The sequence below is a fragment of the Parus major genome, chromosome 1 (genome assembly GCF_001522545.3).
Source record: "Parus major isolate Abel chromosome 1, Parus_major1.1, whole genome shotgun sequence".
NCBI lineage: Eukaryota > Metazoa > Chordata > Aves > Passeriformes > Paridae > Parus > Parus major.
In genome coordinates, this window is record NC_031768.1 from 94537248 (window position 1) to 94558768 (window position 21521).

Sequence of the window (21521 nt, forward strand, 5' to 3'; positions counted from 1 at the left end):
GTCCCTCCCAAGGCAGGTGAGGTGGAGCTTTGATCTTTAAATGTTCCTTCTTACCCAAACCATTCTATGATTCCATGAATTTTAATATACATATTAAGGCCTCATGAAGAGAGCTGAGACTGCAGTTATACAAGAAAATAATGAAACAGTAGTAGATAATTTCACAACTGTACCCAACTGCCTTTTGTGACTACAGTTCAAGGTATTGGCTTGCCTCAAATCTCTAAAAGCTTAACTTCAGACATCAAATGTCATAAAAATGACAAGAAAAGTTGGTCTTAATGTCCCTTCTAATCTATACATAAAAAAACCTTCATGTTTCTGCAAATCACAAGCTGGATTTACTTAAGGAAACCCACTGCCTGACATTCAGTAACAAAAAGTGGAGAGCATCATCCTTGTTTACACTTCACACTTTGCAAAGATTAAGTCTAGCATGATGCACTATTAGTAGCAGCTGAAAGCAAAGTACAGTGGTAAGACTGAATAAAGTTAAAAATGATAAAATACCAGAACCTGGCTATCAAGATAGGCTCTTATCTTTGTAGAGGTAAATTAGGTGCAAAGGAAATTCAACAGGGATTAGGAACACGGATTAGCAGTATTTAAAATAATGTTTTAAGATCCAGTAACATGTTATCAAAAGAGAAGCTAGCTAAAAAGAACATCTGCAGCTGACTGGTAAATCCAAGAGTAAAACAAAAGAATATTTAATTTTCAGTCAGTTTCTATGTCACAAAAAAACCACAGCTAAAGCAAATTCTGTGCCTGGTTATGCTTATGAAACAGAGAAATTCTTTACACCTCAGGATATTTATTTGCTTTATGTTAATATATTAAAATATTAATATTAAATATTAATATGTTAAAATTATAAAATACTTTGATTGCTTTGAAAATATGCTTGCAAGTCTTGCCAGAAGAGTAAACCTTACAAGTCTTACTTTTGACACGTAAAAAAACCCCTGTAACCTGATTTACTCCACATTGTTATTTTTCTTCAAGCTTAATGTTCTAATTTTCCCAAAAAATCCCAATATTCAATGAAACATCCTCATCCATGGGAGTACAAGTTGGTTATACTTTTACCTTATTCACCTCTGTTGTGTGGATACTATTTGCATGAAAAAAGTCAGTGCTTACAGTTTTGTGGCTTTTAGATCATAAGGCTAAAACTCTGTTGGTGAAAATTTCTACCATGTGTAGTGACTAAGAATATGTAAGTGACTAAATAGTGGCTATGAATGACTCTTTTTTTAATCTCTTTTAGTAGCATCCTGAAGCTATAAGATTGTGTATTGATGAGGATGATTAAGAATTATTTTTTCTTCTCAGAGGAGGCGCTTTGTGTGCAGAAAAGGAAGCGTTTTTATTTTTAATAACAACTGTTAAAAATTGCTTTATTTTCTGGTTTTATTAACCTTACCAGAAATTGGTTTTTGCCAGGGATCAAAATGTTCTGGAGGTCTTTTGACATCTATGTCAATTGGTCTTGCAGTAGCCTCAGGTGTATAAAGGTAATCTGTGAAAAAAAGGAAATTAAATAAGTATCTAGAGTGTGGCACCAAGTCATGGAATACTTGTATATTGAATATGTTCAAACTCCAGCTGACATGATGTGCAAAACCAGCATGTGTGGCCCATCTATGTTTTTACTGATAACATGGTGATATGCCTTATCTTCTTATTCAGGGAAGTAGAAAGTGATCTGGTTCTACAAAGTCTGCAGTTTAATTTTAAACATTCATTGAGTGAAGTATATTTTGAAAAAGAAAATTAATAAGATGAAGAGGTAACATGAATTAAACCAAGATTTTAAGTGGAAAAATGAGTAGAGATAAAATTCTAGTTTTTCAGTGTAAAGAATAAAATGTCCATTGATTCTTGCAAAGGGGAAGTTTTCCTTCTCCCCATAATAGGATCTCTGATCATCCTCCATATTAAATGGTTAGAGCAATTCTGGACCACATATATTCACCATAGTTGGAGTACAGGAGACAAAGTATACATAACATCCAGCTTGTACATAAGAGAAAGTCCTACTTTAAAGTTATATAAACACATTTTTTTAAAAAAATAAGTGGCATTAAAAGATTAACACAACTCGAGGTACAGAACAACTGTTCCACATGCTGGTATTTATAGGACAGCCAGACTGTTAAATTAATATACTTTCTCTAAACAAAGTAAGTATATTTACTTTATAAGGACTGTATATATAGTAAAGCAAGAAGATGCACTGCAACTTCATCATGTTTGTGGGAAAAAAATTCCCCACACCCTTGCTCATGATGCAAGACAAAAAACCCTAAAATTTGTTATATTTTAAAAACATAAATCTCAGTACTACTTTAACTATCAAATTCCAACCCTGATACAACATCTAATCACTTCAGCTAAAGATTTCATAGATTTATAATTTGGTTCTCTTTTTTTTTTTATACTTCACTAGTATTTTAATGGTGTGAAGGAGATAATTTTTCAATTACGTTACTGTTTGACCATTTTTGTTGCATGTTCCTTACACAGTCCATACATGATAAATAATTTACTAAATTAATTCATTACTATCAATTAATTAATTATTTTTATTTAATTTTGTTTATTACTAATGATATTAATTTATATTAATTAATTATAATTATTAATTTAATAAAGATTTATGTAAGGATAGTTGCAGCAAGCAAGTTGCAGTATATAAAAAAAAAAGATCCCCAATGCTACTTGTATTGATGTAATAAATTAATGCTCTATGAAATTAAAAAATATGGCTTCATTATTAATTAGCATTGAAAGTATGTTGATTGGATGGAAAAATCAAGTACAACTGAAAAAGGATAAATTACTTTTCTCCAAAACAGACCTGTACTTTTAATAAATCTTTGTGGTTAGGGACAATTGTTATCTGCTTGTTTAAGGACATGTAAATTTAAGCTCTCACTGTTGTCTGCCATCCACCACAGTGGAAATTTTTGGTGCTGAAGTATCCAAGCCTGAATACTGCAGAGTCCAAATACTGCATGGTCTGAATGTGAGGAGGTCTGATGTGAAAACACCACATCCATAGAGAGTAACTAGCAAGATAGGCGGCTTTAGGGCTTCCCTACCAAGCCTCCTGACTTGGACTCAAACAAATGGGTGACCCCTTTCAAGGAAGCATTTTCCAGTAATTATTGTGGATCTAACATCTGGAAATAATTAGTAAACAGTAGCCACACAAAAATCAATCTGTAAATTTCCACAGACTGAGTACTAATAAAATTTTATAACCACCCTCAGGAATTATGTAACAAGATCAGTAGAAGCAGTTACACTTGGCACTCTGAGGAATTAAATTTCATATTAAAACACAATGAGATATTTTTCAGGGCTCAAGATGACTTGGGGAAGTTACATTTCAGTATTTTATTGATAAATTAAAAAAATCCACCCCAAAACCAGAACTCTACCTGTTGTTGGCACAATCCACTTTGGCAGTCCAGGTGCTTTTGTTCTGGCTGGTGCTAGTGTGGTTTTAGTAAAAGCTGTGAGAGAGTTTCAAAAGAAAAAAGAAAAAAGAAGAAAAAATGAAGAAGTTTCATGAGAAGAATACCCAGCAGATTTCAATATGATGCCAGGAATTCCATACTAGAGAAGAAGTAACACCTGCTGTGAGAACACACATAGTTTTGGTTTCCTTTCTATTTTGTTCTGATTTGGAAAGGCTTTACCACTAGACTAATTAATTGATCGAAAAATACTCCTTTTTTTTCCTCCCAACAATACTTAAAATTCCACTAAGAATAGATGAAATTAATTAACTCTATAATCCCCTCCCCATCCCAGACTGAATAAACAATTATTACCAGGTCTGGTCTGTGATTTATCCGATGGCTTTGGTCTTGCAGAAGTGAGACGAGTTTTATGAGGTGCTAAAAGAAATAAGGTCCTGTTTCAATGCTGTGAGTAAAAGAACATGGGACAGTGCAGTGCAATTTGCCAGACAAAAAGGTCCATGCACCAATGTGATACAGCAAAATGGACACATGAGAGTTCTATGAGTTCTAATTCAAAATGCATGTGGAAAATGCTAGTTTCTTTAGCGGCCAGATGACTCCATCATGCAGTCTGACCACTTACATTCATATGTAGGTTTAGGAAAAAGATGTAAAATATTTACAGCCAGTTACCCAACTGTATATGGATACAGAGTTAGCTCTGCAAGGTATCCATGGCCTTAAGACATTTAATTAGGTTCTGTAAAAAACAAACAAACAAACAAAAAAACCTCAAAATAAAACACCGAACTGAACCCCTCCCCCCAAACCAAAGACTTAGATAAAACTATGAAACATTAAAATATTGCTGAGAAAACAACTGGGAGCATTCAATGCAGACACTGTGTGGGGCAGCTGAAGCACAGTGTCATCAGCAAGGTTGAAATCAGAAGCCCTCAAAGTTTTTTTATTGTTGCCTTTCGCTTGCAAAATAATTTTGATACTGTAGATGTTATGTGATCTGTGAAAATCACACTGGAAGCTGAAAGCATAAGAAGTAGTCACTATTATCTTATACCCAATTAGCAACATCTGTAAATCAGTTAAGTAGAGTTGGCTATTTGATATTCAAGACAAATAAATGTTCAACCCATAACACTTAATCCAGCCTCTCTGAAGCCTCAGAGAAAATACTTATGCAGGACAGAACACATTAGTCATTTTTGACATTTAGATTGGGGAAGTTTTACAGATTTAGATTTTGTAAGAAAAAGGTTGGAACTCAGTTACATCAATGTTTGCAACACTATATATATATATATCTGAGCAGCCAACACACAGCTCTAATACTGTTTAAAAACTTCATATAATCTTTGATATTTGAGGCAATACTGAGCAAATCCCATTTGCAGAGCAATAAACAAAAATATTTGAAAAGGGGAAAAAAATTCATATTATATATTTGAAATGGTTTTAAAGGTAATAATGAACAGACCATTAAACAGTAGTGATTTTACTTAAGATCTACAGACTCTCAATAAAACCACTTAAGAAAATCTTGAAAAATTACCTGTATGGAACCAAGGAATTTCAGTTGCTTGACCAATTTTGGGCCTGGGTGAAATGTGGTATGTTTCATTGGGAACTGAAAATGGACATATTACTGCTTATTAAATGCAAATAATTTTCTTTTAGACATAAGACACCACAGGTGGAAAGGAAATTAAAACTGTCTGTGGAGATCATAAACACAAGAGTCAGTGCTAGAAATCTGGCTGAAAAATCATGCTTTTATACATGTAAAAGACTTTTTGAGTCTGGGAAGGTTTATATAATTAGTAAGTCAGACAAAATCAGAAAAGATGATAAGGCAATGCCTTTTTACATGTCTCCCCAGCCTCGTACATGTAGTACTTATTTCTACAAAGAGTCACATTAAGAAGAAAAATGGCTGGAAAATTAAAACCAGCAATATTTTTTACATGCACTGCACTGTATCTAACAAATTAACACAACAAAGATATATCAAGGTATTTCTGATTAAAGTGTAGGTTTAGCCATATAGCAAAAGCAGAGAAAGTAAAGATTTATGAAAAATAAACTGATGTAACATTCTCATTACCCAAAGTTATTTTGGACCCATCAACAACATGAACTGTTACAAGGTTAATTGATCCCAGGTGTGTTGCCCTTGGAGCTATAAAAAATAAACCATTGTTCTGTGAGAAGGGAAATTCAAGAACTTGGATTTCATGAAGGATCTGTCTCAATTGTTTCCTAAAAACCTATCTGCACATCTGCTAGGACAATTTTAACAGACACGAGACAGACATGTTGTGATTAGTCTGGATGTATTTTCATGCTGACAACCAGACAGTGCAACTATTCTGCTGAGCCCCCAATAACTTCAGAACACTTGCCCTAAACCTGGAGTTCTGACAGTCTTTGGTCTTTCTCATATTTGTTGTATTAACTCACACTTTTCCAAAAGAAAAAAAAAAACAAGAAGTTTTTAGTAATGTATTTTTTTTCAGAACTCACTCAAATTTGAATGAATTAATTGAAAGATCTCTAAGTTACTGGATGAAAAGGACACACTGTCAGACAGGGGCACACACTACGTAACGCTTTATCTTTCAGAAATAAAATATGGAAGCTGGAAAATACCCTACTTATTCACATAAGGAGCAGTGGCTAAAAAGTGCCATTTATATTTAATGGTTAACATTTGTTTACAGTTTTTCCTGACAGTAGCTTGTTTTGCATATACACCATTATAATGATTTAAACTTTAAAAGGCAAAAAATAAGCCCCTAAATTCTGTTCTCTAAAATTGTTTCCTTAAAACTAAATTTTTAGCAGTACCAAAAGATGGCACTTGTTAACTGATGACATGATTGGAAACAGCTCTTATTCAGATGAGACTTAGAATCTAACTTGGCTATTGAACAGCCTTTCAAAATAAGGTATTTAGAAAAGAAATATTTTTCCTGGACTGTTCAGTTTGATGTTCACAGTAATACATATGTACATGTGGTATATATATATATAGAATATAGTTCTTGAAAGAATAGGGTCTCTGCTTGAAACCTTTTTGGCCATATAAAATGGACAAGGAAGGGGGGGTGGAAATTACTAAACCATTCATTAAGCTATTTGTCTAAGACTAAAATTTTGTCAGTTCAGAGGTTAGATCAGAGAGGAGGAAAGATCAGGAGCTGCTCTCCTAGATACGTAGTCTCTCCTCACCTGACTATATTCTTTCCCCCTGTTACTTTCCTCCTTAGAAATTTTTATTGAAATAGAACACCCCATGGTAAAGCTGAGATATCACCACCCTTCACTATAATTGTGCATCCCTGAATCTACCATGGTTACTACAAAAATCACTAGTATTGGAGGCACTCAACATGTAAATATCTTAGACTGAGACTCTGTAGCTCGATTTTCAAAAGTACTTGAGAAATTGAATAAATGTATTTAAAATAATAACATTTCCCCAAAGAAGAGAACTTCTTGAATGTAAGCACAAATATATTTTTATTAAAATTAACTGAATTTCTCACATTTTTAGATGTCTACTAAACCCATCCAACTGCTTTCCATGGAAATGGATCCAATTCTTGGGCATTCACTTTGGTATAATTTATGAACAAATTCTCAGCTGAACAATGATAAAAATTCCTGTCTACTTATTATGCATGCCTCATGACCACAAAACTCAGTGACAACAGAAATATAAGTGAGGCAGTGCCACAGTAACACTTCTAAAGTTACAAATTGTAAATTACCAGGTTTAGTTTGTGGTACTTCTGGCCCAACAGATGTTTTGGATTTGGAAGGAATGAGCAGTGTTTCTTTTGGAGCTGAAAGAAAAGGAAAAAGATTATTATTGTATTCTTCAGGAGTTATGATCCAATGCCATATTAACCCACAGAAAATGCATGCCTCAAATGCCTGAAAAAAAGACAATAACAATTCCATGGCTTTCTGGAACCTGAAACAAAATGACTAGCCAAAACACAGAAAAGTCCCACCAGTGTGCTGTAGGATCAGTTGAGTTACTGGCTAAAACTGTTGCTCTAAAAGAAAAATTAGGCCACTGATTTTGGTTGGAGATCTGTCAAATACAGACTTCTGACCAGACGTAAGCTGTAGGCTATTTTTGCTTTAGTTGAAAAAATAGAAACGAGAATCCTCTGTGCTAAGATACACGCATCTGGCAGCAGAACGAAATATACTGGAATGGTGTTATATAAATACCACATTGGAGCATGTTCTCTAGAAATTTCTCCACTGAAAAATTAGAAATACCTGCATCTTAAAGTGAAGGAAACTTATTTACCCATTGTTGCCCTTGAACGACCAGTGGTAGGAGAAGATTTTGTAATAATTGGTTGTGGAGTTGTCGGATATATTGCTGTTAAGGAGAAAATGTGAAAAATCTTAGAATATTTATCTGTAATCTAAACAAAGCAGCATTTGATAAAACCTGCAAAATGTCCCAAACTAAGGAGCAGCAGAATATCTTGAAAATCCCCTGCCAACTGATATGATTATCTCTCTATTAACTTCTGGTATACATTTATACCAAGAAATGGGAAGCCACACAGCCCTCCATAATTATTTTTAAAGCTACTTTCATTTCAGTACAGCAGACAATGTCTGTTGCTAACTGCACAAGCACATTGTAAAGGAGTTCTGTTGCATTTCAAGAGAAGATTAAAAAAAAAGTGCTCACAGAGGAGCACCCAAGATTACCAGAAGTAATCACAGAGAACTTAGTCTACCTAGCCACTGAAATTTGTCAATACCCACATTACTACATTTAAGTCACCATTTGCTATGTGTAATAGACAGAGAAAAACCATTACATATATTATGTATCTTACTATTATTTGTAGTGTAGTTCTGGCTTATTTTGGATTGATTATCTGAAATGTAATCCATTTGTTTCATCACAAAACTGGCTACAAATAGTCCCATTAAGAAGCACAAAACCTGAAACTTGGGGAAAGAATGATTAAACACAAAATTGAAAGAATGACTCTATTACCAGGTTTGGTGTATGGCACTCTTGGTCTTTCAGTTGTTTTTCTTTTGGTGTGAATGAATGGTTTTTCAGTTGGAGCTGGAATAAAAACAAACAGCACCCAGAACAATAATTGAAAAAATGCACTGCTTTTCACAACACTCAAGGAACATAAGTATGATCTGATCTGGAATAAGGCAAATTATGTAAGAACAAAGCTGAAAGTTGAAATTCCTGCAAAGAAAGCAAAACAAGTTAAATGGCCACTTACACAAGAAGACTTCTAAAGAAATAGATATTAATATGTAGCTTTGCATCAAGCAGTCTAGAACATAATCATTAACATCATCATACTGTAATAAGACAAAAATAGACAGTGATAACCTGTGCCTTCCTCCTCTGCCACACATGAGTATCTGGGGAGAGGATTTCTTTTTCAGTAGAACATTTGTGTCAAACTTGATTTCTAAATTAAATTCTTTTGTTCTTATGTGGGAATGGCTTAATATTGTTATCTTCATACTATTCAGATAAAAAAAAATAATCCTGTAAGTAAAAGTAGGAATCATTTACTGGAAAAGTTATCCTTAGCACTTCTGAGTCTGTGGTCTGCACCAATGTGAGAGGTCCAAAATGACCTGCCTTAGCCTGTGCAGTGTTCATCCCCCTTGCTCTGAAGAACCATTTTCTGCATGTCAGTGTTACTCAGGTAGCTCAGGTGTTTACAATAGAGCACATACTTCATAAAGCCAGATGAACAGATGAATACTAACCTAAGTATCATTGCATACAGGGAATATATATTGAAATAGAGACATGTTTAAAAGCAGTTTTAATTTCCTCTTCCTCAAAACGAAAAAAAAAAAAAATGACATAGTTTGAAGATTATAAAATGCCTATTAATATTTCATTCTCAGAAAATATACACCATTTCATTCTCAGAAAATCAGCCAAGGTCTGTCTCTGAAACTGGGGACAGAAAACTGAACAAAGATTCGTCAAGCAATGCTCCTGTTGCTGGACACTGCTTGGATTCTGTGACCCTTACTTGGTCAACATCTGACAATTAAGTTAAGAAGGAGGAACACTCAGCTAAGGTTTCTTATATTTTAGCAAGTTTTCCCAACATAGATAACTAGAAGTAAGCAGAGAGGATGGCTTTAAGAAGTAGAGTTGGATTTAGACAGCCACATAGCTGGTCTGGACACTTTATGCTGTTGGTACATTAGAATTTTTTTCTGTAAAATTAAACCTTGAGTAGTGAAGAAGAAGAGTATTTTAGAATGAAATTATCCACAATTCACATGAAGAATAGAGGATGAACTCAGTTAGTTAGAGCATGGTGCTAATCCAAGGGTTGTGATGGGCCAGTTTACTTCAGAGTTGGACTCGATGATCCATGTGGGTCCCTTCCAACTTAGAGAATTCTGTGATTCTGTGAAGAATCAATATCTGCTCTTTAAATAAAGTCCTCTTTTACTGTAAAATAGATAACATCTGGAGGAATTGCATCATCCTGACTGGAAGGACTAGAAGATGAGGAAAAAAACCTTTGAACGTGAATGAGCTCATCCATTATAACCCTTATCAAGACCAAAGAACAGGTAAGTATCTACAAGTAGAACAAAATTTCATTATTAGCTTGTAATAAAATATAATGAGCTCTCCCTAAGATGATATTCTCTAAAAAAAGTGGAAAACAGAATAATTATTTATGAAATAACAGTTACCAAATGGTGCCTTTGTTCTGTCAGGAATATGAGGAATCATAGTAGCATCTCGTTCATCAAAGGTTGGAAGAATCTCTGTTGGAAAAAATGACAATAAATGAACTGCATAATGAAAGGAATTTCCCTTTCCTCCTTTTCTTAAAAAACCTTTCAGCACTATACTGTGCATGTGTGTGTATACTGTACAGGGAAGAGATGTTTTAAAACAGCAATGGGCATTCGCCCTCAGAAATTTATGGTAGGGAACAACAGTAACAAACCTTCAGTGAAATCACTTATTATATTACATAGGTCAGTTTGATTTAGGATGGAGAGTCACCTAAGCAAAATGTAATTGAAGTAAATCCTCACTCTAATCTGGGTGAAAATATGTGTATAAAGGAAAAGCAATGCAACAGCGTTAGGAGGTTGCTCTCACAAGAGCTTCAAAAACATGGTGCAAACTATTGAAGTGTGTTGCTCAGATACAAGCTGCAAATAACTTTTTATCCTTGATCAAAACATATAGGTCAATACTATTTCTTGTGTTAATATCTTCATAAGATACAAAATCTCTTGTAAGATCTTGTAAAATCTTGAAACTGCTGAAGTTTCCATCAGATTCAGTTGCATCCCTGCAGAGGTTTCTTAAGCAAGAACAATAACCAGGTAACAGCAGTTGCACTGATGGCTATTCCCCCCACTGCCACCCCAAAAACAATTGTTGAACTATCCAGTACAGCTTCACAAAAGACCAGATAATTTACCAGGCTTCCTGTATGGAGCATCCGGGATGGGAGTTGCTCTAGGTTTAAAAGGAATATGCTGTGGTTCTTTACGAGCTGAAAGAAAAGATCTGTTTTAAGGGTTTATACTTTGACAAAATTAGGTTTGTTGAACAGGCACTGCATGTCTCATGCTTGCAAAGAAAAACAATCCCTGCATGACAGCCTGAAAAACTGAGTGTCAGACACATACAGGAATTCAAGGCAAAAATAAAATCCTCAGTTGAAAACACAGGTGGAAAATTAATCAGGTAAGCAAAATCTGGAGTCAAGCAACAAAACCTGAAGGAACACAGACTAAAAACTACAGGGTTTCTGTTTGTATTTCAGAACCCATAACTGCAATACCCATAGTGTGCTGGTCTCCTACAAGTGTCAAAGGAATTATAATGTGTGTGACAGGGAAAGAAATTTTCTATGAAGACAACAAACCAGCTAGGAATCTTTCAACACCTGGAACAGAGTAGAATGTAGTTCAATTAATAGAAAAGATAACAAATCAAAACCATAAACCAATTATGTGAAGAACAGGCAAATGATATGTAAGCATTGGCCCAAGGAGTAGTGAAAAAATAATAGTGACTAGCTCAAGGTAACTCATTTTTTGTGCTGCTGTCTTTTGTTGTTCAACTGTTAATGCACTAACTGCCAAAACTTCATAAAAACAGTAAGATATACAGAGTTAGTGGTGAATATAAGTTAGTGGTAAAAACACTCCCTTTTACATGACTGGTTTGTTTTCAATTTGTAACATATTCTTTTTTTTTCCCCCTTTAAAAATTTTATTGCTTTGTAAAATTATTGAATATACACTCACTCAAAATAATATGTTCAGTGGATACTCTCAGAACTGTTAGAAGTCACAGAGGTTTGGCAATTCATTAGTATGTAAATCCCGATAAAGTTTCTTTTTAAGGGTGAAATTCCATTACCAGGTCACATAAACCTATGAGCAGTTTCAGTTACAGGTATTTAGAATCCTACATGAAGGCCCTCAAATAAGTTTTTCTATAAGCACCTTTTTACAGGCACAAAAGAGATGCAATTTCTTCCAACTTCTCATGATGTTTTTATGTTGTCTATCCTCCTGTACAGATTATTCATCAGCAGTAGAAGTTGTGTGACTGAAAATCAGAGGCAACTACTAAAACTCAGACATTAAAAATAGAAACCAGCTCTGTTTTCCTTTAAACACCTATTTAATGATCATCAGAGAATGTGTGTATAATATGAAGGGATATTAAAAAACGAAATTAATTAATAATTAATCACTGAGGAAGGACAACCCAAATGAACCCCTGGATATTCAAACACAACCAAACAACAATGTATATACCAGGTTTTGTGTGTGGTACATCTGGACTTGGTGATGCCCTGGGCCTGTAAGGGACTCGCCGACTTTCTTTTGGACCTGTGGAAATGAGCAAAGTTTTGAATTTGTTACTGAGCGCGATTGACCTGTGAAATGTGCAAATTTTTGAAGACGTTGTTGTGGGTGATGATTAACATATGTCTTTCGATTTTTCTGATGAATCAGAAGATTCATTTTCTGCTAAGAAAAATTTTTATGGATTATTTCTGTCATTGGAAAATAATCCCAAAGAGATCTCCTGCTAGTGCAATCAATACAATGCCAGTGCAGAGACTAAAGGCAAAATGACTTTTACAGTGTGGTGTCAGATGAACTCTCCACTCCTAACAGCAATAACAAACAGAGCATTCTGCAGAGTAAACTGTTGTAGCTCTAACACTTCTTAGTAGTGCTTATTAAGGATTTCACATTCAAAAAACCTGCTGCATTTAAATCAACTCTGTATTTAAAAAAAAACAAACAAAAAAACCTCAGCAAAACAGTCAAAGCAGAACAAACGTGGAAATTTACCACGAAATTTACACAAAAATTCCACAAAATGTGGAAATTTACTAATTTTCAAGTGGACAAAGCTATTTCCAAAGTTTTGGGAACAGGAAGGTATTGTAATTTTACACTTTTAAAGAAGCAACTCAAAATTACAAATATTTCAGTCACACTCTAAGGAAATCAAGATGCAGATTTTCCTGTGTGCAGGGGCTCAAGATGAATGTTAACCCACACATCTCCATCATGTGGCTGTATGTATAAATATCCATCTGATTATCTTGTTCCATGACAGATGTATAGCAAAATTTGATTATAGCAGCGAAGCACAGCCTATTCAATAAGTATCTCTATATCTTCAGAGAAATCATGAATTCTGAAAATGTTCAAAGTGATAAAATCTTCATGCACTGAAGGGGAAAATATTGATAAACTTACTTGCTCTAGTTGGAGGAACACGTGGACTGGGTGATGTTTTAGGTTTGGAAGGCCTGTGATATGTATCTTTAGAGGCTGAAAGAAAGAAATTGTGTTAAACATTATTAAATTAATAAGTAGCTTGAAATACAAATACACTGCTCTGTAATGGATGTTGTCCTGGAATGATTCATAATATCAAATTCAAGTGACAAAAATGCCTTCGTTAAATGGATCTGCCTCAAGGCAGGATCCAGGATCAATGAAGTGATTGTGTTCTGACAGTGAAATTGAGGTTTGAGTGGAACAGAATTATTATTCAGTCCTTTATGAAGGACTGAATTTCATTTCATAAAACTGGAGGGGAATGGAAGCAGAGAAAGAAAGCTTTCAGGAGGGAGGTCTGCCCACCCAAACCTCATGACCACCTGCAATGGTGCTACCTCCACATCTCAGGAAGACTGAGAACATGTAATTGGGATTTTGTTCTGATCTGCCCTCTGGTTCTTACCATTAAAGCTTGAAGGAAATTTTCCTATCTTATGTGCATAACAACTTGAAAGGAACAAGGATTCTCTTTGATTATTTCATAGAAAATAGGAGACTGAGAACCTCAACTGTTAAATTATTAAGGAGCTTGCAGAGAAAGATGACAAATTTATTCAGGTCTGCTTTTAATGATTTGTGCTGAAGAAGAAAGATAATGTGACCATTCAAACAAGAGACCATCACTACCTATTGTTGCCTTTGATTTCTCAGTTCTAAACCTAATTGTTTCCAGAACTGCATTAACGTAATAAACAACAAAACCAGACTATTACCAAGAACAATCAAAATGTTACAATCACAATCTCCACAATAATCATACCAATCATCCTTGCTAGGGCTGATGACAGATAGTCACCCCTCCCTGAAACTCAACACAGAAGTATTATGTTCCTCAGAATTTCCTCCAATTCAAGGTAACATCTCTAATACAGAACAGATCCCAAATATAAATCCAAAGCTTTTGTAAAAGCCACAAAAAAGATTGTGGGTGGTTTTTTGGGTTTTTTTTTTTGTTTGTTTTTATACCTTCAGCTTTGTACACTTTCCTGACTTATTTAAAGGTTTTGTTTCAGGCAATAGGTGCAGATTTACTGGGGAGAAAAGGAACCTGAGTTGTTGTCTCTCTGCCCACCTCTTCACCAACACCATCTAATACTCTACATACCTTGGATACCCATACTGGGTCTGACTGGGATGGAGGTTATTTTCTTCATGGCAGCCCTTGTGGTACTCTGTTTTGGATTCATGAGCAAGGATGTGTTGATAAAATACCAATGTTTTATTTATTCATGAATATGGATTGTTAGTGCATCCAAGAGTTCTTTGTTTGTCACTCTGCCCCAGGCAAGAGGGCTGGGCAGGATGTTCAGAGGGGACACAGCCAGGACAGCAGAACCACCCTGGCCAAAGGGATATTCCACCTCACATAAAGTCATGCTTGGCAACAAAACTTTCCAAAGCATCCACTACTCCTAGACTGGCATTGTTCTGCCTGTGGGATGTGGTGTGCAGTTGCTTTGTACCACTTGCTTTTTTCTCTCCTCTTTTTATCCTTCCTCATTAAACTGTCTTTATCTTGAACTATGATTTTTTTCCCCCATTTTTTTCCTTACTTCTGCTCTTCTGATTGTCTCCCCCAGAACACTGTGGGGTAGGATGAGTGAGAGGTCAGTGTGTGCTTAGCTTCTGGCCAGGTCAACCCCCTATGGTACCTCATGTCATGCAAGTGTGAGTTGCATAATTCACTTTCTCCCCCCTTAATTCTCCTAAGGTTGTACATGGGTATAACAACCCATGTAGGCACAATTATAGAAAGTATTACACATATTTGAATCTCTGAACATCACAAGGGCTCTGGCAAAGTGAACCAACAAGTATGAAAGAAAGCCTCTGCCTGAAAAAACAGAAGCAAGCACACAATTTGAGGAATACAGAGCAGAATCCTTCCTCTTTGCAACGACACCCCTTGTTTACACCTTCACTTTCCCAGAACACAAGCAAGTTCACACAGAAAGACTTATTTTCACTGAGAATTGTACAGAAAGCATCTGTTGCTGCAGTGAATTACAATGTAATAAGGAATTGAATATATTTTCAACTAACCAGGCTGCTTATAAATTTTTCATGTCAGTGAATTTTGCCCCTCAAGGAATGTTCAAAAATATATTCCCAGAAATACATGTAAATCTGAAGCTGCAGTGATCACAGTAGAATCCATGAGACACATGTGTCAGCATGAAAAGGTAAAGAAACAATGAACTTACCAGGTTTTGTTCTTGGCACCTCTGGGCTTGGTGATGTTCTAGGTTTGGAAGGAACACGCTGTGGTTCTCTAGGAACTGGAATTTAAAAAAAAATAAAATAAAAAAAAGTAGCAACTACTGCAACTATTAGAATTTTTTGAGAACTGATACTAACAGAAAGCATTACATTAAAGAAGAACACATGCCTTTGGGACCCTTCAGAATCACAAAAACTTGAGTGATGAAGAAATATGAATGCTTGGTACATAACAAACCCCAGTATTGATGGAAAACCTCTGTAACAGGATAATATAAAACAAGGCCAGTATGGCTGGACAGTATAAAAGGTGAAGGAGCACATGATAGAAAGGGAGTATAGAGACAAGCAATCAAAGGTAGGTTGTGGTGCTTCCATCCACTTTGCAGAACACAGTTGTGTGAGAAAAAAACAGGAAAAGATGATCATGAATTGTTAGTGAAAAATCACCAAACCCCCCCTTACAGGATGAACTTTAATAGTAAAAAAAATATGGTAGTGGAGTGCAATGAAGAAGTGCTTGTGATGCTCAGTGAGAAAAAAGCTAAATGTGATGGTTCCCAAGTGATTTACACTGTAGGTAAAGCTGTTACCTATTGTTGGTTTTAGTTGATCAGTTCTAAGTGTTATAGATTCCAGGACTGTATCAGAAACAAAAGAGAAAAGATGTTTTGAAACTTAAAAATTTACAATTAGCGCTACTTTCTGTATCATATACTTTGTATACTGCCTCATGCAAAAACAGCTGGATTAAAAGAAGCATCTGTGAAAGCAGTATCATTTTCAACATAGTGTGAGCTTTTTTCTCCCATAGACTTCAATGAAATATCCAAATATTATCATTCTGTCATTCAGAAAATGTCTTTTTAGGGACCCCAATCTCTTTCCTTGGTGATGTGTTTCAAATGCACTCCATGTACACAAGTGGAATCTGACAGTACTTGTTTGTGCACTGAGCACCATCATTAAAGAACATTAGATGGTGTGTTGCATAATGCATATAAATTCATATAATTCAGCTCTAGACTGGAATGGATCTAAAATAAAACTGGGTGGTTTAGAGACATAGGAATGTGAAATTGATGTGTCAATTCTTCTGCATGGATTACAGTTAAAAAAAAATAAGTGTCTTTGGATCTTTTAAGACAATTACAAGATAAGTGGATGATGCTGTAGAAAATATTCTATATATTACAGATTCTTGAAGAAACAGCAAACTGTTGGGGCTTTTGGTTTTTTTTGTTTGTTTTAAACATATGTTGATACAAGCTCATAACATTTGTGTAACAAAACTGTAAATTATTTCTACCATTTCTGAGAAGGCCGGAATACCATAACAACAAAAAATGTCCACAAAGGTAAAAACTGAGTGTATGAGAAGTTGCATCTTAAGGTGTAATTGGGAAACAATGTTTTATAATCAGATGCCATGATTAAAAAATTATGAGAAGACAAGGATTTTGACTGTTTGCCACATGAGGAAATCACATCTAATAGATAACATCAGATTCCAAAATTATTGGTCTATGTCTACACTTTAAAGGTCTTAAAAAAGTGCTTATCCTTAGATTTTTCACATTTACCAAAGGATAACATATGTTGATACTTGAGACTCTTGAAATTTTCTGTTGATATTACCAACTGGAGAACATAGGAGAGTATGTAATTTTTTCTGCCTACCATTGAATTCAACTGCTCCCACATTTAATGACATAAAAATCAAGTATTTTGAAATACAATTTAAAGGATCATTAATGAGAATATTTATACTCAAGTACTAAGTGTGCATGTATAAATGGGCAATTTACTACCTCTTTCATAAATTAGTAATGACATGAAATTAATTGTGGCTTAGAACGGAAACAGATTTATTCTAACAATGCAAAACGATGTTGGAAAGAAGAATACCCCCAAGGAGCCTCAGTACACACTTTATTTGCTTGCTATTTGCTTTATTTAGCAAAGTTAATCTGGGTGAACACCACTATTCTCTTCCTCTTGCCCTGAAGTAGCAGAGGTTTACTGTTTTGCTCAGTGAAAAACACTTAGTAAATATCACTACTCATGAAAACTACAATTAAATCGCTGAACATCACAGAACCCCATTCTGTTTTAACTGGCTCAGATAACTAAATAGCTGTTCATAAATACATTTCAATCCAAAATAAAGTGTACTAGAAACAATCACAAAGAAGTTTACCATCTTTGGCTTGTGGGATGTGAGGTTTGGGTGAAGTTTTGGGTTTGGAAGGAACACGTTGAGTCTCCTTTGGAGCTGGAAGAGAAAATGTGGGCAATAAATTGGTAAAATTGCACTGCAATTAGCATCTGATACCAGCTGAACACACAAGCACAGAAACCTCAGAACCACAGAACACCTGCAACTGAGAAGAAGTAGGCAAGTCAGGTAATACTCTCCATGTGTTTACAACAATCTAAGCAAGAAAGTGGAATTTTAGTAATTTTTGAAGCTCAGTTTCTGTTTGTTTTTAAAATAAAATCTGGAGCAGATAGAAACAAGAATAATTATGAGAAAGGTGATTCAGAGCTGGCAGTATAATTTCTTTTTTTATAAAGGAGATACTCCAACTGCAAAGAGAGCAATAACCCAAACTGTTTTGAATGTCAGGCAAGATAATTACCTAAAAGAAAAATGAGGTTAAATGAAACAATCCTGAGGCATAAGGATTCACTAACTTCAGTAATGCTTGCTGTGATGTAAATAAAGCAAACAACAGCTTGCCAAGGAAATACTTTTACCTATGGGTGACCTTGGTGGTTCAATTCTAAGTGTAATAGATTCCAAGACTGCAACAGAAACAGTGTGACAAAGTGAGTAAGGAGCACACTCCAAAAACTTAAAATTACTCCAGTTGTAAGTATAAAAATATAAAATACAACACCACAGTAATGTGGATCTTCAAGCTGACTTTTAAACTGTGGTCAATTAAAATTCTCAATAATACAGGTGAAATAAGAAATAAGTAATTGGACAAACTTGATGGCAATAGAAGCAAAAATTTGTGGATATAAATCAGTAAATCCAAGAACAAGCAAGAGAAGAGATCACAGAGCTTAACTCAGAGACAGCAAGGGACTCTTGATATACAGAATGTCAGGAGTCACCAAACTGAACTCTGTTCTAGAAAGAAGAGTGATGACCATGACAAAATAGTTGAAATTTTCCTCTAAAGTGAGCAGTTAAGCAGAGGACTAAAAGGCTGCTATTGGTAGAGCTGTATTTACTATCTGAAAAAACTTAGTTTGATAAAGCCTATAGTTAGTATTTTCTAATATCCAGTTACAATTGGGATCACAAAACCATTATATCATGCCCTTTTCCTGGCCACAAACTATACCAAATGGGTCAAAAAATTATGAGATTGCAGAATCTATGAAAATTTCTTGGCAAAAAAAAGAAAATATATTAAAATAATGCATAAATTCTTTCCTCTCAAGGCAGTAACAAGTAAAGTAGTGTATAACACACAGATACCCACACCTAAAGATTGAACCTGTTCTATAATCCACATTCACTTATTTCCCAAACTCTCTTATGCATCTACCCATTTTAAAAATGGGCTTCACAGTAAGTAACACTATAAAACTTTGATTGAAATTGAGGGGGTTAATACTAAAGTATTTATTAGATGTCTATTAACATTCACAGTACAATATTCTGTAGTATTAATATTGCTGCAAATGAAGAAAAATCCCTCAAACAACCAGTATTAACTTCTACTGACAGTGGCCAGATAATCCATAGAAATCTCAAACTAGTCAGTAATTTTTCAAATGTTCTCACTACATATGCAGAAAGTAAAGAAAAGAAAAACTACCTAGAGGAAAAAAAAGTTGAAGTTTTTCTTTTCTTTACTTTCTGCACTAATGGCAAGCTTCAAAGTACATAATTTAAAAATAAGTACCTTATCAGATTTAGTTTGAGGTGTTTTGATCTTAGCAGATCCTTTGGGCTTCAGATGTGAGGAATATGTATTTTGGACACTGGGAAAAGTTTGCTTTGTGAAAACCAGCATTTAAGCTGAAAGTAAATGGTCTCATAGAAAATCACATTCACATTCAGTAATGAGGAAATGAAGTCTAGGAAATGACCCTCAGTCCATATCAAGGAATAATCACAGAAAAAGAAATTGTACTATGTGCTTAATGCATGAAGTATCGTTGGATATGAACCAAACAAGCAATGATTATCCATTTGATGGGTAACCAAAGAGCTGGATGCTCCTCTGCAGCAAAATTAACTTCTCATAGTTTAGTTAAAATCCAAAGAAAAGAGACTTGACCTGCAATGCAGCATTGACCTTGACAAATCAATGTCATTAGAGGAGTTTTGAGAGTATTTAATTATGTAGAACTTGTAGTTGAAAACTATGAGTTTAAGTGTTTTGTTGCTAATTGACCAAACCAAACTCATTCTATTTTATCAAATCATTTAAGAGCTGTCCTTGTCCTGTGAAGTATCTTATATGTCAGCTCCATCCAGGTTTTAAAGTGCAAATAGACTGCTGAAAACATCTTGAAGCCTTCTCAGAATACAAGTGGCACAGTAAATGCAAACAGTGATTCAAATTCTCCTTTGAATTAGATATAACATTTCAGGGCTCACTGCAAAGGAGAGACCTTTGTTCTTAGTATGCATAAAAAAATGTATCTATTAAACACATCACTTATTATATCTTCCCATACTAAAAATAAGGCCATGTATTACTTTATATAAACTGCACTCCTCTTTAAAAATAAAATTACGTTTCTTAAAAATTGAACACAAGTTTAGATGTATTATTTGAAATAATGCAGTATTTTAGATGGTTATTTTTATGTTCCATAAAATCTTTATTATTGCAATATTTCTTATTCTTTCTTTTTCTAATGGAAGTGAAACTTTTAAGTAGATACCTTTGAAGTTTTCTATTTTTTAGAAGACATCTCCATGTTAGAAACATGGAGAAATAATAAAGCACCAAGACTGTACTTCCCTTTGCTGGGTTTGGACCACACATGAATAAGCAAGAAGCCTCCAGGAAATGGGGTTTTCAACTGCACATATTATCAGAGCAATGAAAAGAAGAATGACTAAGGATGACTCATAATCATTACCCTCTGCAGTCTTTGGATGTTCATATGTGTAGGGACTCCTAGTAGTGACTGACACTGGAATGGCTGCTGCTGGAATAAAGAGAATTTTCTTAAAAGAAATACATGTGCATCTGTACCTATTTTTCAACTGCTGGTATGGCTCAGTTGTTCTTGCTTCCCAAATATAATCCACCTCTTCAAAACTCTTTGAATGGAAACACTGAGTAAATGATAAATTTACTGAAATAAGCCTGTATGTATGACTTTTGCTGCCTTTGGAAAATAAGAAAGTACATTTATCCTACAGGAACACTGGGAGATGAGCACTCTAAAGCTTCACCTCCCTGTTTTACTGAATCTTTTTAATCTCTTTATGGCTGTACACCTCTGAAAAGAAACAGTTCCAGAGAACTCCATTTTCTTTGGTAAATCTTTCTATTAATTTCCTGGATTTCTCCCATAGTGATACAAAGGATAGATGTAAAAGACTTCAGGTGTAAATAACTGTAAATTCACAGAAAGCAATGCTGAATATCCCAGCAGATTATCTAGTGCTACTGCACATTAGATCATCAAGTTAACAAGCTTCCCATCTCTATCTAGAATATTTAATTGGGTTTGAAAGGAAATAACTCCAAACACCCTGAAAAATAGAAAGAACTTTGAAGTCAAAATTGGTAGAATTATTTGATATTAGCTTGACTTTTCAAACAGAATCCATTTGCATTCCTAAATACATCTACAATCATTGAGTAAACTTTGTGCTTATCCTTCAAAGTTTGTTTTGTTTACTCTGTTTTGACTCTTAGCCTCTGTCCC

General features: G+C 34.7%; 1 protein-coding gene across 23 annotated transcripts in view; it reads right to left on the minus strand.

Moving 5' to 3' along the window:
- The window catches only part of ABI3BP (ABI family member 3 binding protein), a 135277-nt gene that overhangs the window by 29418 nt on the left and 84338 nt on the right, over positions 1 to 21521 (minus strand). For 11 of the 23 annotated variants that reach the window (XM_015624788.2, XM_015624997.2, XM_015624980.2 and 8 more), the window contains 16 exons: positions 20724 to 20792; positions 17806 to 17880; positions 16199 to 16246; positions 15590 to 15664; positions 13299 to 13373; positions 12339 to 12413; positions 10985 to 11059; positions 10239 to 10313; positions 8533 to 8607; positions 7822 to 7896; positions 7268 to 7342; positions 5599 to 5673; positions 5047 to 5121; positions 3846 to 3911; positions 3450 to 3524; positions 1427 to 1522 (listed from right to left, as the gene is read on the minus strand). In XM_015624788.2, coding sequence (XP_015480274.1) covers positions 1427 to 1522; positions 3450 to 3524; positions 3846 to 3911; positions 5047 to 5121; positions 5599 to 5673; positions 7268 to 7342; positions 7822 to 7896; positions 8533 to 8607; positions 10239 to 10313; positions 10985 to 11059; positions 12339 to 12413; positions 13299 to 13373; positions 15590 to 15664; positions 16199 to 16246; positions 17806 to 17880; positions 20724 to 20792 — 1179 coding nt within the window. The remainder of the gene's footprint in view (positions 1 to 1426; positions 1523 to 3449; positions 3525 to 3845; positions 3912 to 5046; positions 5122 to 5598; positions 5674 to 7267; positions 7343 to 7821; positions 7897 to 8532; positions 8608 to 10238; positions 10314 to 10984; positions 11060 to 12338; positions 12414 to 13298; positions 13374 to 15589; positions 15665 to 16198; positions 16247 to 17805; positions 17881 to 20723; positions 20793 to 21521) is intronic. The other 12 variants (XM_019006470.1, XM_033517754.1, XM_015624894.2 and 9 more) reach the window with 9 other exon arrangements.